The sequence below is a fragment of the Arxiozyma heterogenica genome, assembly GCF_036370985.1.
Source record: "Arxiozyma heterogenica strain weizmannii chromosome Unknown scaffold_18, whole genome shotgun sequence".
Taxonomy (NCBI): domain Eukaryota; kingdom Fungi; phylum Ascomycota; class Saccharomycetes; order Saccharomycetales; family Saccharomycetaceae; genus Arxiozyma; species Arxiozyma heterogenica.
Window position 1 is genome coordinate 675,242 of NW_027042671.1, and position 16,921 is coordinate 692,162.

Genomic DNA, 16,921 nt, shown 5'->3' on the forward strand with positions numbered 1-16,921 from the left:
TTTTCTTGCTTACAAGCCATCTTGTTCGAATAACTTAAAAGGGGACACCTACCCATAAAATAGTGTAATATCCAAACACTGGAAGGGGGGTGGGGAAAGGGGGGAAGGGAAAGTTGGAGCAAAAAGTAAATGTAGAACACAGATATTTTTCCTTCATGACTATATATATATATATATATATATATATATATAGGAAATGGAGATTGAGAAACTGAACATGGAATAAAGAGAGCTTCAGTAATATTTCGAGATAAGTTACCATAGTAATATTTGTGTGCATTTTCCTTTTCTTCCCCTCTTGAATTAAAAAATAATTATCATTTGCAATAATTACAACCAATTGACTGTTCTCTCTCATTCTGTTTTTTTTTTTTTTTTTTTTTGATTTCTAATTTTTTTATCTCTTCTTCATTAACAATCGCTAATCATGTTTGGAAATAATATTACCTATGTGGAAGTAAATACGAAAGAGGATGACCCACAACTAAACAATGCCCCCGACCCAGACGAGTTTATGGGAAACAATTTTTGGAACCAACTTATAGCATCAAACCTTCCCAATCCAAATACATTCAATAATAATAGAGCGTCACTCAATAATAATACTGATGGAATATCATTATTATTGACATACAGCAGGTTTCAAACCAACGTAATGGAGACTACAAGGGAATTACATGATCTGACAAGTAAGATTGAATTAATACAAAAAGACCCACCAGTTCTAGAAGATGTTAATTTATTATTACCCCCTTTGATGGCATCCCTTATGGAGAGTAGAGAGAGAGCCAAGAGACTTTATAGGTCCACTTTAAGTAACTACATAGAAAGTAGTGAATCTGATATAGATCGTATCATCAACGAATTAGAGAAAGAACTATTCAGAACTGATGAGCTGTTGGCGTTACATCCTAGAAGAGGCACATTCTATTAAATAAAGTGGTTCTTAAGATTATGAAATATCCTTCTTATAATACACATTTTTCTTTTCCATTTATTTATTTTTCGATTTTTTTTAAACTCCTTTACTATACCTTGCTATGTCAATTTATATGCTTAACTTTATATAATACATTGCATACTTAAATAATCAATGTACAAATGATAAACTTTATATTCTGATACTAATACCATCATCACATACTATCACTACATCTAAAACACAAATCTTTTTACTGATAATAGTATATTAATCCTCCTATAGATTTAATTGTGAGGTTCTCAATATTTATCTGTCTAGTATTTAGTGTCTCAAATGACCAAAAAGAGAAATTTTTCTGTCCAGATTCTTTTCACAAAGTGGCGAAAAACAGGAAAAAAAAAAACAAAAAAGAAAAGCGGAAGAAAAATTTGTCGATCATTGTATAAATATGGGTTGAAAAAACAAATAAGAAAAGGCTCTATGCGTGCTAAGATATAGGTTTCCTACTTAACGCCACCCATGTATATATATATATAACAGCATAACACTGCGTTGTCCTCCCCTTTCTCACTCAAAGTAGGATTATTTATCTAATCAGCACGAGACAACTGTTCAAATAATCACTAACTGCTAACCATAACGATGTCACAAGAACAGTATACAGAAAATTTGAAGGTTATTGTTGCTGAGCAACTAAAAGGTGTAAACAATTTTACAGAAGATGTTAATTATGTTGCAGAATATATTGTACTATTGATTGTCAATGGTGGTGATGTCGAATCGATAGTGAAAGAATTATCTACGCTGTTCGATGCTATCCCAGTCGAGGTGTTAACTGATATTGTTCAAACAGACTTTTTTGCACTTGAAGCTCTACAACAAGGTGAAACAGTAGAAAGCATTGTTTCCAAGATTAGAGAGTTAAATGCCATTCAACAACAACAAGTGCAACAACAACAAGAACCAGCACAACAGCCTATGTCACACATTCAATCAGATCAACCAAAACCTGTTCAACAAGAAATCAACCAACCTGAAACAACGACTGAACAACAACCACAAGTTGTTTCAGCTTTCTCAAATGTTATCTCTACAGAAAAGGCCAACGACTCTAATGATGTAGCTATGGGTAATGATGAAATAACTCCAACAAACTATCAACCCCGTTTTTCCTCACGTGGCCGTGGTAGTGGTAGCGTAGGTAAATCTCGTAGAGGTGGCCGAGGTAGTGCACCTCGTGGAAACCGTTCTTACGGTCATAATAACAATACTGGCAGATTTAATCCATTAGCTAAAGCCTTAGGTATGACATTAGGGAATGGTCCTGACAAAAATAATAAACATAACTTGAATTTCGTTGCTACTAAAAAGGAGGGCCGTTGTAAATTGTTTCCTCACTGTCCGTTAGGTAAATCCTGCCCACATGCACATCCTACAAAAGTTTGTAATGAGTATCCAAATTGTCCAAAACCACCTGGAACATGTGAATTCCTACATCCAAATGAAGATGAAGAATTAATGAAAGATATAGAAAGAACTCGTGAAGAATTCCAAAAAAGGAAGGCTGCTTTATTAGCTGCTAGACAAAAGCCCGTTCAAACAGGATTAGTCATTTGCAAATTTGGTATCTTGTGTTCCAATCCATTGTGTCCGTTTGGTCATCCAACTCCAGCCAATGAAGATGCGAAAGTTATTGACTTGGCTTGGTGTCCAAACAATTTAAAATGTGAAGATAAAGAATGTAGAAAGGCACACTCATCTCTTTCCAAGATTAGACAAGTGGCGCCAATGGGCCGTCCTGTTGGAGTTAATGGGGTCGGCTCCACCACTACTCCTAAACCACCTATTGAAAAGTCTTTAGAACAGTGCAAATATGGTCCTCGTTGCACCAACAAACGTTGTAAGTATAGACACGCCCGTACACCAATTATGTGTCGTGATGGTGCCAACTGTACTAGAATTGATTGTATTTTTGGTCATCCAATTAATGAAGATTGTAGATTTGGTGTCTCATGCAAAAACCCAACATGTTTATTTAGACATCCAGAGGGAAGAACACAACCAATGCAAAATCCAACTACTGATCCAGCTGCTACTTCATTTATTCCACAACAACAAGTTCCAACAAATGAAAGATTATTTGCACTTCCAGAAGGTGCACATATCGAACAAGCACCTCCACAGCAACCAGAAGTACAGCAAATACAGCAACAAGCATACCAGCCACCATTTCTTTCTCAAGGCCAAGGCGATACTGAAATGAGTTGATTTGATTTAAGCTGCTTTTACCCAATTTAATATACCATTATTCAATGTATCAATTTTAAATCAAGATTAATCTATCATTCATTTAGAAGAGTCACTTAAATTTACTATTCTATACTAAATTTTAATAATATATTATATGTGTTTATTTTATCTACAAAATAAAAATAAAAATAAAAACAAAACAAAATAAAAAAAAATCTATAAGAAAAAGAATAAAAACAAAAAAAATAGGACAGATAATTGATTAAATGTAATTTGAATGTAAACATGGCAAACTCCTATTCTTATGCTATAGCCTCTTGTATTCAATTTCTATCTTGATTTTGTCTCTGTTTTCCTGTTTTGCACCTTTTTATACGATCAACTCTTTTTTTAAACATTTCTTATATTTAATCTCTTCTCGAAGTTGTTCTTATTTTATTGAACAATGAATATTATCTTAGAAAGTGCTTCTATAAATCAATTTCCTTAAAGACAACACGTGTTCAATTATTCCTAAAACATACACAAGGGTTCTTTTCAATCTTGAAATGAGAATATATCCTTTATTCCTATGTTATAAATAATGCTCTTCCATAGTAACAGTATAGCCTCCTACATACAAAATCTGATTGACAGAGACACAAAAGTAGAAATGAGTAAAAATTATTCTTTTTTTTTAAGATATACAAATTAATAAATAGTTAAATGTCTATTTATTTATTTATTTATTTATTTATACACTTAGTATCTCTTCTTTTGAACAACAGTGTCATCAGCGTAGATGTCTAATGGAGATAATGGTAAAGCTTGTTCGGCCCATAAGTCTGGGGTTAAGAAACCGTAAGTATTACCAATAGCAGCAAAAGCAGCCTTTAAGGTGTTTTCTAATGTTCTGGTCTTACCAGTAGATTGAGTGTAGACATCTTCAACACCAGCTAATTGTAATAACTTCTTAACAGCTGGAGAAGCAACGATACCAGAACCTCTTGGAGCTGGAATCAATCTCATGGTGACAGAACCACACTTACCAGAAGTCTTAGTAACTAAAGAATGTGGTTGACCTAAGTTAGAACCCCAGTAACCTCTTCTGATTGGGATAACAGATAACTTGGCAATAATAATACCGGCTCTAATAGCACCAGCGACTTCCTTGGCAGTCTTAATACCTAAACCAACGTGACCATTAGAATCACCAATAACAACAACAGCCTTAAATCTGGTTCTTTGACCAGCTCTGGTTTGCTTTTGAACTGGCTTAATGTTCATAACTTCATCAGATAAGTTTGGTAATAAAGTGTCAATGATTTGGAATTCCTTAACTGGTAAAGAGTGTAAGAAGATTTCTTCAATAGTGGTGATCTTACCAGCCTTGACTAATCTACCTAACTTGGTAACTGGGACCCAACCCTTTTCTTCGGATCTACCACCTCTTCTGTTACCACCTCTTCTGTTTCTACCACCGAAACCACCTCTTCTTTGTTGACCTTCTGGAGCAGACATTTTTCTGGCTTATTAGTGTGTATGGACTATTTGTCTTATTAAATCGGAATGGAACACGGAAAGTCGATGTTGGTAACTTTCAATCGATTTTAATAATCACAGCTTTCTGTATGTTGACAGCAAATACCTTAAAACGATAAATGTAGCGCAAGACCCTCTACTACTATATGGAATTTAACAATAGTTTTCTAAATCTAGCTTTGCTCATCGCAACTAATCTGTCAACCACTATTTACGGTTATCTGTAAAGGTATGATAAGTTTTGTTTGAAGAGAATTTAATGACTTATTGATTTTTGCGACATTACATTAAAAGTGAAAAAAAAACAAAAATAAAAATCAGTTCTTTTATACAAAAGTTTATATGTCCCAAAAAAGTAAAAATAAAGTGAAACGTGCAAATGTATGGGTGTTCTAATAACATTAAAAATGAGAAAGAAACAGTCCTTTGAATTAAGAAAATTTTCTGTCAAGAAAATAAACAAGATACTTTAAAACTAAGAAAAAAAAAATAATAATAAAGATATGGAAAGACGTCGAACAGGATTTTAAACAAGAGTGGTTTAAAGAATAAAAATACGATGTAGTATATTATGAATACGTGCAAGTCGGACTGGCATAACCTGATGTTTTGTACATACTTGAGCAAAGAAACATTATATTAATTTTACATGTAGACATGCCTGAAATAATGCCATCTTCTGTTCAACGCATATTACTATTACTTGTGTAACCTGCGACTAGGACTTTTTGAAATTGTTTTCTATATTAATCTATTATGTTCCACTCAAAAGAAATTTGGAAAAATGTGATCTGCAATATATATTTATAACCTGAAATTATTGATTATGCTTTTTGTTAATCTAAATTATCATTTCCTAATTATATTTTAATAAAATATTAATGCTTACAGAAGAAGGTTTTTTCGTTATTACTGTCTTACAAGATCTCTTTGTTTAGTCTCATTTTATTATGCAAAGAGGGAAATGTCTTCCTATCCATCCACAAAAAAACAAAACACATTTAACACAGACATTAATACAGTAAATATCTTGCTTATGCTTGCTATCATATAAATAAGAGAATGGAATATCAAAAGAAAAAAAAAAGGAAAAAAACAATTGAAAAATGATTTATACAGAATTAATACATATGTCTACTTGTGATTTAATGACTTTTTTTATTGAAATGCAATTCATTACTCTTTTTACTCTTGGTGTGCCTTTGTGTTGAATAATGTTTCATATCTTTTATGTTATAATTATTTAATTTATAATTACCAATAAATGTTAAATGTTTTATTAAATGACCAATTTCAATTAGCTGATCCAGATAAACCAGTTCTAATCTATTATTTTTTAGAAAATGTAAATCTCTATTAAAGCCCATGATAACCTTATTCAGCTGCGTCACATACTGCTTAGCAACAACACCTCTCTTAAGCATTAATTTATTGATCTTGCTAATTCGTGTTTGAGGATTTACAGTGTATAACTGCTTATTTTCCAACCATGTTTCAGAACAGACCTTGTCACAATTTCTTGTCTCAATAACATTTGCGGCTTTTAATAGCAAGTCAATCTTTGTATCCATATCCCAAGTTTAATAAAGTTTAGTAATAAAAATATATCTTAGTTTATTCCCACACTATGCAAAAAGAATATTCTACAGTTATTTCCACAGTTATTGATATGAAATGGTCCAGTAATATTCTTTATTTATTCATTCATTTCTCTGGCTTTTATATATTTTTCTCTCTATTAATTGAACGTAGTTTATTACTTTGCTTTTCTTAAATATTACTACATCCTTTGATAATATATATTAAAGACTGTAATTTAATATAAACTTTGCTAATATAAAAAAATAAAAAAAAATTACACAAAACACTCCTAAAAGATAGAACGATGGATATTAACTTGTTTTCGTAAATAGTACATTCTTATTAACTAGGAATGTTATTAAACTTTTTACTGTAGAAATTCGTTACTTGGATTCATTTATAAAGATTTATTAAAACGTTATATTAGTGATCCTATAAACAATCACAAACTTTACGTTATTGATTTATACTACTAAAAATAGTATAGCTTTTGCTCTTATTAAGAGTTTCGCTCAGATAAAATCTAATAAATATGGTAAGTATGAAATAGATAACAATTATCTCTGATGATTTCTCAACAATCTGAGATCTCTTAAATGAGTTTTGAAGTAATTTGTCATCAAGATTAACTTACCAATCACTAGAATGCAAAGATCATCAGACATAAAATCATAACAATACTAACTCAATAATCCTGATAATAAGAACTACCCAAAAATAAATACTTTAGGATCATCAATTAGAGTTTCTTAGGTAAAATTCTTTTAAACTTCCGAAAACTACGGACATCCCTATATAGTCTTGATTTATCCTTTTGGGCCAAACTTAACACATTCATTAATCATATTCTGCAGAATAACATTGTCCAAGAACATGCAATTGAAAGTGAAAAAAAACAGTACCATCCTTGTATCATTTAAAAAGAAAAGTTGCTTTAAAAAAAAATCATTACAATCTTTTAGACCATATACTATAATGTAAGAGTTATCTCAAGTAATATACTAAAATACGGATATTCGTCACATATACAAACAATTGCAGATTTCCAATTAGGGCTTTTTGCAATATTATTCTCTATATATGCGAGTACCTATATTAATATATAAAAAAATATAAATTCTGTTTAATATACACTGGTTCCTAATGTATTTAATGTTTGTAAAGGTATATATTAAATATAAATATATATATAATTTGTATTAACAGTAAAACGTATTTGAGCAGGTGTTCATAGAATTAGCTAATAAAACAAGTAGAAAGACTTGATTAAACAAAAATTGTTAGTATTAGGTATGGATTTATGTGATACTGTAGAATTATCATGTTTTTTTTTAGGAGATTATTTTAAAAATTTTAAATAAAACGATAATTAATATTTATTTCTTTATAAAGATCCTGAATTTATTTTTGAAATATTAAAAGTATGTATTTGCCAGTTAAAATTGTTGAAAATGAGCGCCTATAGTAATTAAATAAATAGTAAATATTCTCAATATTATAATTAGATAGATATAGAATACAAAATAATAATAAAGTTCTTCCATTTCCTTCTCTATATATGATATATAGGCGATTATATATAAAGGATAAACAAGGGAAGAAACATAATATGAAAAAAATTATTGAATTTATATACTTTCATATCTGGTACACTTCATCTACAGACAGCACCAAATTGTTGATATTTTTTAGATCTACTGATAAGCGAATAAAACATTCTCCACATTCTATTATCAATTTATATTTGCTAAAATCTAATTGGTCTATCTATTTATTCCAAAAAAATTCAATTTCAGCAAAAATAAAAGTGTTGAGAATTGAAATCTGTATCTGTTTGTATGTTGTATACATTCTCAGCTGTAATTATTACAATATTAATAGTGTATAAAATTATACTAATATTCTTCAACCATTTTCCGTATGTATAATGTAGAAATAATAATATACAAGAAGTTTACAAATAATCAAAACACGGTATGAAGAAACAAGTGACTTTATATATATTAGCATTTATTACTCCTCTTTTACAAGTGACAAATATTCATCAATTTATTTTGTTTACTTTAATTGATAAGTAAACGATACATACTCCTTATTTTAGTGTATATTTATGTTTACTAAAATCTAATTGACCTATTTATCTATTCTAGAACATTTGATTTCAGTATATGTGACTCTTAAATAATATTTACTGAAATAAGGTATTTTAAAATATACAAATAGACTAATCTGATTTTAGCAAATACCAGATAGTGAAAAACTAGGTATTTATTGTTTATATACTACTAAACATTAATCTAATTATTTAGTTGATTTTTATCACCCCTAGATAAGAAGCCACTCGATATGTCCATGTATATAGACCCAAAGATTTATTTGTATCATATTTTCTCTCCATATATATTTTCTCTGTATAGTATTATTCATATACTGTGTGTAAAGAAGAAAAGAGGAGAGCATCAGTTCAGTTGAGTTTATTATTAAATATATAGAAATTATAATGAAAGAAATACTCACGCTATTCAATACTTATAAGTACTAATTCGTAATAAATATCTATTGATTAAGAAGCACAGTATAAGTATAGCAAATTGATTATCACAGATTCTAGAAACAGGTCACCACTTGTATTTAAAATTTTGAAATAATTACTATTTTTATTTCAAACTAATAGTCGTCTGTGTATTCCTGATATAGTTCATTTATCTAGATTTCAATTTACAAACCTTAAATATTTTATAATTCATAGGCCTTTAAAATTATGTCTTTTTCTTTTTGCATATTGTAAGCAAGGCAAGATTTGCAAGATTTAGAAAATTAATTGATAACTTTTTTCCCTCAACAAAAATACTGACTAACAATGGGAATTTACTTACTTGGTAATAATAATACAAGTAATTATACAGTCACTCTGATACATTATTTCTTAATTTTTGCAAACACATATTATCAGTAGATAACTTCTAAGAGTTATAATTTTTCTTGATCGTTAGATCTAATAGCTTAATTGTTGGGAATGAGCGCCTTTATTCATTGGATATATAGTAAACATTCTCAATATTATATTAAACAGATTTAGTATACAAAATTATAATAAAGTTCTTCACTTTCTTTCTTTATATACAACATAGAAATAATAATATAGAAAGATTGTAAATAAGATAAAAATAATGTATGAAGAAATCCTTGGCTTTATATATGTTAATATTCAGCCATTTTCCTCTACGAACAGTAAGATATTTAATAAATAAACTCAACAACTTTTGGTGACCTCTCAACAATTATTACTCAACAATTTATCGTTTAGTGTCTGCTAAAATCTTATTGTTCTATCTATTTTATCATAAAACATTCTATTTCAACATACCACCCATAGATCAATTCAATTTTAGTAGATCCAATTCTCAGTTAGCTTGGCAAAAATTTTAACACTCAAAGGTTTTGTAAGAATATCAGCAACGTTTTGACTTGTGTTAATATAATTCACTGATATATTATCATTTTCAATTTCTTCAGCAATGCGTAAAACCTTAGTACCATAAAATTTATTCTTGATTTTTGATATGTCTCTTACTTTGATTTGATGGAGACTAGTTTGACTGTCAGTTAATATTGAACACCTGACCTCCTTGTCTGATATAGCCTGAATTAGAACATTTAAATTTCTTAATCTTGGAATTGCTTCACAAATTGAATAAATTTCACTTTCGGTAGAAGAGGTGCATGTAATTGTTGACTTAGATGACCTAGCACCAATCAAATTTCCATTTAGATAATACATATTTCCAAATTGTGATTTCATATCGTGTTGATTTGCAAAAGCAGCATCAGTTACAGCAGTTAAATAGTTAATGTTGGAGTTGGACGTCTTGTGCCATATGAGCCGTTTGTTCCTTGTTGACCAAATAAACTGAATTAGTTGTTTGGTTAGACTCATGACTTGTTTTGATGGATATAGAGTATGTCTAGCTAGCGTGTTGACATAATATAATATATCATATCTGTACTTGTAACCGACATATGAAGCTAAACCGATTGCTTTTTGTAGCCATTTCACCTTATTCTTGTACTCCTGCTCAGTCGGATAAAATTCCCTTTCTCTTATAATTTCATTAGGTGTTCCTGGGACTTTTCTACTTTTGTTAAGGTCTACACGTAGATTCGGTAGTTTTTCTTCTAAAGATTTAGCCATACCCATTTTCATGGATAATCCTTTAATATATTCTATTTCCAGACCGAGAACATCATATTGATTAATCTTTTGAGCACCGTCATTGACAACTTTGGTTTCGAACTGTGATTGGAGTTGAGAAATAAGGTCATTTATTAGTTGACGATTATTAGTTAATAATACCATATCATCGACAAAAAGACATAATATCACGATTGAATCATTGATTTTTTTATAAAATACACAAGGCCATCCTGGTACAAAATTCATATGACAACTATTAATAATAAAATTGGTTATCTTCTTATACCAGTTTGCACCAGACTGTTTCAAACCGTAAAGTGATTTCTTTAGTCTATGTACTGTATTTCGTAATCCTAAATGGGGTGGAGAACGAATGTACAGTTCTTCTTCCAATGGAGCATACAAGTAAGCAGATGATATATCTAATTGTATAATATCATAGTTGTTTTGTAAAGCTATTGATAGACAGGACATTAGAGCGTAATGGTGAACAGTGTTTGACATCAGATCTGGTTGATAAGTCGAAGCTTTTTGTTGGTCTCCCCTAGCAACTAACCTGCATTTGTGATGACCATCTCGCTTGACACTAAAAATAAACATAGAGTTAATAATTTTGGATTTGTCTACTTCTGTAGCTTCAATAGTTTTTACCGACCAGGTACCCATTTTCGTCAGCTGAGATATCTCTTTATCATATGCTTCTTGGAATTTTTCTTTTTCAATTGGATCCCTATTGTGTGTGATTGCTTGAAAATATTGTAATGGACCATGCTGGTTGTTCTCTTCACTGCTGACCTGGTTTATGGTGTGGCGTGTAGCAGCAATGTAATTTACTGCATATGTTTTTGTAGTTTTCCTACGTTTACCAATACGTGCCTTAGTTCTTTCGTCCCTGTCTCGCTTCTGCCGTTCTTTGGCATCGACAGGTTCAGGCGTTTCTACATTGGTGTTCTTTTGACGATTACCAGATCTTGTACCACCCAAGGTACTATTGTCAACGTAGAAATTATCAGTAGGAATGGGGGTGAGTTTTGATGAACGATTACTAGATGGTGGTGTAGATGAAGATGTAGTGAGATGTAGTATCAGTAGAGACAGCAGTGGGCAGTGGTGATGATTCATCAGAAGTAGGATGAGATGAAGGTTCAACAAGAGTTAAGGGTAGTTGATTAGGATCATTGATGTCGATGGGAGTGATTAGTTCCTCTAAATCAGAAGAGGTGGGATGAGTAGTGTGGTTGTTAGATGGATTTGAATTGGAAGTAGTATTGGTGGTGATATTCAAATCAGCATCAGCATCATTTTGAATTAAAATTTTATCTTCAAAGAGTGGATCTTTGTTAACGAGGGAAGATGATTTGGGTGATGAGGATAGAGTAGATAAAACTGTATCTTTATGATTATCAGAAGGTGTGGCTTCAATTTCGTCCTTTGAAGATGTAGTATGTTCAAATTTTGATATAAAAGTTGTGATGAGATCGTCGAATATAGAATCATCATATTCTTCATTTTCATGAATATCAACGTCATGTTTAATTGGAACAAAATTGGATGAGGATACCACCCTACGTTTAGTTGGGAGGTAAAATAAATAGCCATAAGATTCAGCATCTGGTATTAGAGCAAAACCTTTTTCACCTCTGACATGTAATTTGGAGGCAGTTTTATTGAGGTTAATAATGACCGGTTGACCGAATGGTAGCAGTGACTTGGTATCAAGTCCTAGTAAACCGACTTTAGACCGAGGTGAATCCCTCATAGAATTGTTATATATGGAATTACGGATTATAGTTGCATATTGCACAGCGTAATACCATAGGTGGTGTGGGAGTTTTGCACTATTCATAATAGTACGACAATCATTTAATAATGTTAAATTTAATCGTTCCGCAACACCGTGAGCTTGGGAATCACCTGCGTCGGTATAAACAATTTGAATACCGTTTTCAGAAAGAAACGTTTTTACTGCAGAGTTGGTGTACTCTGTTCCCCGGTCAAACTGGAATTTTAATATGGGGGTTTTGAATTGTCGCTCAATAGTCGCAATAAAGGACTTGAGGACATGTAGGATCGTTGCATCATCTTTCCTTTTTAGTAAATAAGTCCACTTAAACTTAGATGCCTCATCAGTGAACGATATAAACCATTCAGGTTTTGTAGCCACAGTTACTGGTCCAAACAGGTCAGAATGAATATATTGAAATGGTTTGAACACCTGCTGGTATTGCAGACGTGAACCAACAATATGTGGTCTCTTCCTGCTTTTTCCTTTGAGACAGTCCTGACACTGAAAATTGTTAAGGTTAGACCAATCAATTTCGTCTATAGATAGATTATTGAAGGTTTTATTTTTGATGGATGTATAGATTGACTGAACATTGACGTGACCTAAAATGCGATGAATCATGTCTAAAGGAAATTTAGTTTTTAACGCATTTACAGATTTACGAGTTGCAGTAGATGGAAATACAATATGATGATTGGATAACCAATGTAAACCATTTGAGGAGTCAATGTTTGCTGCAACATCACCATTAGCATCTTCAATGGTGTTGAGACGCTCGTTTAAAAACAGATGGTGAGAACGGAGATCACTAGTAGATAAAATGGTGTGATCAATTGTGGGTGTGTAAAAGGCATGAATTTTTATTTGGCTGCCATTTAATGTTTTTAGAATTAAATCACCCTCTTGATCGTATGGGATATCCGTGTTGGAGCATGAGGTTATTTGAACAGATTCAGGATGAGAGTCACGAAGATTGTGCAACATCTCTTTATGTTTTACAAGGGTAACCGTAGCACCGGAATCTAGCATCATATAATATGCAGGATTTAGTGAAGTTGAAATAGGCCTAAGTAAGGTTGGATCGACTGGGTTATTTTGTTGAGGAATAGAGGTGCTATTTGAATGGGTTTTAACTTGGCTAACCTTTTTAGAACGAGCTTTGGTAGATTTGGCTTTTGGCTTAACTGTTGAAGGAACTGTAGTATTTTTGGTGTTCAACACAGTAGATGTGTTGTTTGCTCGTTTATTCACTGATGGATTTGTTGGATACTGTTTTTTTGAAGAAGATGGAGGATTAGGGGAAAAATGTGGATCGGAAATTTGTGAAGCTTGATGGTAGTATTGATATTCTCTCTTGATAGAAGAGAAAATGTCGTTTATAGTATATGGGGTATCACTCTTAAAAAAGTGTTTAGAAATGGATTCGTAAGTACCTGTTAACGTATCAAGAATTGTTTGTTTTAGCAGGTACTCGTGGGTTTGAAGATCCGTGGGGTTCAATTGATCAATTAAGTTATGGAGATAACTTGTAAATTGAAATGCTGGGTAGCCACCATTATATTTTAAAGATCTAATAGTGTTGATAATGGTATTGACATTACTGCGTTCAATGTCGTATGTCATGGCCTGACGAATAACATCATAGGGATGCATTTGCTTGTGAAAGCATTCTTGAACCCAATCGGGATAACTGCTCTGAGGAACAAGGGTGAAAAATAAATTAATTAAACCTTGAGATTCTTCTGGCGTTGGATCTCTTACAGTACGATCGTGTGAATCAGGAACCAAATCTTTTAGACCAGAAGCAATCAAATGTTTTATTAAGGAATGAACCCAGGAGTTAAATAGACCAACACTAGAGCAGTAAAATAAAGTAGTTGGAATGTATGGGTTGTTATATGTACATGAATGGTTAGGTGAACCTGGAAACATTGGTTGGATTGGATTGATGGGAGAATAATATCCCGGTAGTTGACCATAATAAGGAAATGGCATATAAGCGAAACCAGTTGGTTGTTGGTAACCGTTTATTGGAATATGATGGTCATATGATGGACCATTAGTACCAGAATCAGGATAGGATGACTTTCCAGCCTGAGAAGGATTGTTCGGCGTGGAAGAACCGTATGGAGCAGATTGCTGATCTGGAGAAGCATTGTTTCCAGATTCCCTAGAAGATGGGTCAACATCTGTTGTAGCATTTAAATTATGTTCCAACTGAGGGTTGGATGGGATGTTGGATGCAGTGGAAGCGTCTTGACTGGTATTTATGTTAAAAGCTTTAATACCAGCGCCCGTGGAGGGATTTACAGCACTAGGATCACTAGTGTGTCCAGACAGAAAGCTACCATGTTGAGAATGAGCGCCTTTATTCATTGGATATATAGTAAACATTCTCAATATTATATTAAACAGATTTAGTATACAAAATTATAATAAAGTTCTTCACTTTCTTTCTTTATATACAACATAGAAATAATAATATAGAAAGATTGTAAATAAGATAAAAATAATGTATGAAGAAATCCTTGGCTTTATATATGTTAATATTCAGCCATTTTCCTCTACGAACAGTAAGATATTTAATAAATAAACTCAACAACTTTTGGTGACCTCTCAACAATTATTACTCAACAATTTATCGTTTAGTGTCTGCTAAAATCTTATTGTTCTATCTATTTTATCATAAAACATTCTATTTCAACAAGTATATTCCTCGACAAATAACTGCTTATCTTGAGTTTATTTTTTGTTCCAGAATTTACAATCAATGGTGTTAAAAACAAAGCATACGAGTAATAATAGAAAGCCTTTTTTCATTATTAGAAAATATTAGTAATGGAATTGACAATTGGGATAAAGATAAATATATTTTTAATCAAATAAATAATATTTTATTTATTTCCTGTTATATGACACATTCTTATGAGATATTGCATAAATTATTTCTAATTTTAGTACTCCCCATCAGAGATACCGAAAACATATTTTGAAATATTTCCTTTTAACATCAGTATCTTCACAGAAAATTTACATAACACCTGACATCAACTGTACTTAACAAGACTCATTTATGTATCTAAAACTACTGTATTATAAATAATACGTAACTTGGCATATTAAACCCTCTTCCATATATTTTATTATCTATGCAGTATATAAAAAAACAATATTAAATATTCATTCAATTGATTACCAATCATAGTATATAGTTCATTAAATAATAAATATAAATTAACTTAGTTTTTTTGGATAAACTAAACCAAAAATACTATATTTTCTGATATATATATATATTTATATAATTATGTTAAGTTAAATTAGTTGATGAAAGATTTTTTTACTTCATAAATGCTACATTTTTAATATTAATTATTTTACTCCATTTAATTTATATTTCTTGAACAAGAAAATTAAGTTTTAAAACTTGATAAAATACTATGACACTACAAATAAAACATATCAATGCTAAAATAGATATAAAATCGCTCCTCTAACACTGTACGTAACAAAAAGATTTTCTCCCTCCTTCGAAACTTATAGTGATTAAAATATTCTTAAAATAAATTTTTTTTATTTGTTAACTGTAGAAAGTAGAAAAATTAATATGCTTATTACTCGCAACTTATAAACTGGTATTTGGATGTTTAGTTTGTAAAGAATGTACACAAATAATACATACATCAATTTAATATGTATGTAAATAAATACTTTTCGATCTTTAATAAATTTTATTTTTGAATGGTTTTCTTCTTGAAACATTTTTCAATATTCTTTTTTACAACTTCTAGAAACAACAAATAATATTGTAAAAAGCCCTAATTGAAAATCCTGAAATAGGTAGTCGGTGAATAACATCGAATGTCGAGGAGAAAGACTTGAAACAGTCAAAACTCTGGACCTAAGATTGTGAGTGTATTCGAACGAACAAACAATCGTTGGATGAACATTGGTGGCAAATTATTGAGAAGCTTATTTAAAAAACCTCTGATTATTGAGAGATAGTATCAGAAATAATTATCAGCATAAACATTCGTATTCTATCTAATAGGTTCTGTCTAGAAGAATAGCTAGAATAGTGATAATAACCTAAATAATAAGACTAATTTATTTATTAGTTAGAATCAACCAATTATATAATGTGCAAGTGTTTGTATATATGATTAATATCCATATTTTAGTATACTACTTAAGATAATCCCTTACATAATTAGCTTTATTTATTATAACTGAAAGTTTTCAGGTAATTTTGAGACATTCATTTTAGATATTTTTTTGTAACTCCTAATTACGTACATTAGGAAGCTTGTAAATTTCAGTACATTAGAAAAATCTGAAGAATCTGCAATGAATTAAAAAAATTTAAGTATACTATTATAATAAACAAATATAATGGCTAGATTATATAGTTAATATATAAATAATATATATATTCTATTTTCGGCATAACTATTTATTATATTGTCTTGTTCTTCTGGTAGGAGCTTGCAACAAACTGTATTTTTTCACAGATCAATACATTAAAAATAATCACCTCTCGAGTAGCAACCGTAATATATATTGTTCTAATACCATTATGGATAATTTTATAGACTCTTTAGTCGACGAGGTCGTTAATGCTTTTAATATTTATAAACATTACATCTATTTCTCCATGCATTTCTCT

At 30.8% G+C, this 16,921-nt stretch overlaps 4 protein-coding genes across 4 annotated transcripts; 2 read left to right on the plus strand and 2 right to left on the minus strand.

Moving 5' to 3' along the window:
• Positions 1–427: 427 nt before the first annotated feature.
• GPG1 (Gpg1p) lies at positions 428–934 on the plus strand (the record flags this gene model as incomplete). The annotated part of the gene is made up of 1 exon (XM_064858713.1): positions 428–934. One exon carries the CDS (start codon positions 428–430, stop codon positions 932–934), a length of 507 nt encoding a protein of 168 aa, XP_064714536.1.
• Positions 935–1,564: 630 nt separating this feature from the next.
• On the plus strand, positions 1,565–3,190 carry NAB2 (mRNA-binding protein NAB2; the record flags this gene model as incomplete). Its single annotated transcript, XM_064858714.1, has 1 exon — positions 1,565–3,190. One exon carries the CDS (start codon positions 1,565–1,567, stop codon positions 3,188–3,190), a length of 1,626 nt encoding a protein of 541 aa, XP_064714537.1.
• A 723-nt stretch (positions 3,191–3,913) lies between these two features.
• Positions 3,914–4,672, minus strand: RPS2 (40S ribosomal protein uS5 RPS2; the record flags this gene model as incomplete). Its single annotated transcript, XM_064858715.1, has 1 exon — positions 3,914–4,672. One exon carries the CDS (start codon positions 4,670–4,672, stop codon positions 3,914–3,916), a length of 759 nt encoding a protein of 252 aa, XP_064714538.1.
• Positions 4,673–11,514: 6,842 nt separating this feature from the next.
• On the minus strand, positions 11,515–14,649 carry PWA37_002112 (uncharacterized protein; the record flags this gene model as incomplete). Its single annotated transcript, XM_064858716.1, has 1 exon — positions 11,515–14,649. The coding sequence occupies one exon, from the start codon at positions 14,647–14,649 to the stop codon at positions 11,515–11,517; it is 3,135 nt and encodes a 1,044-aa protein (XP_064714539.1).
• Between the last annotated feature and the right edge of the window lie 2,272 nt (positions 14,650–16,921).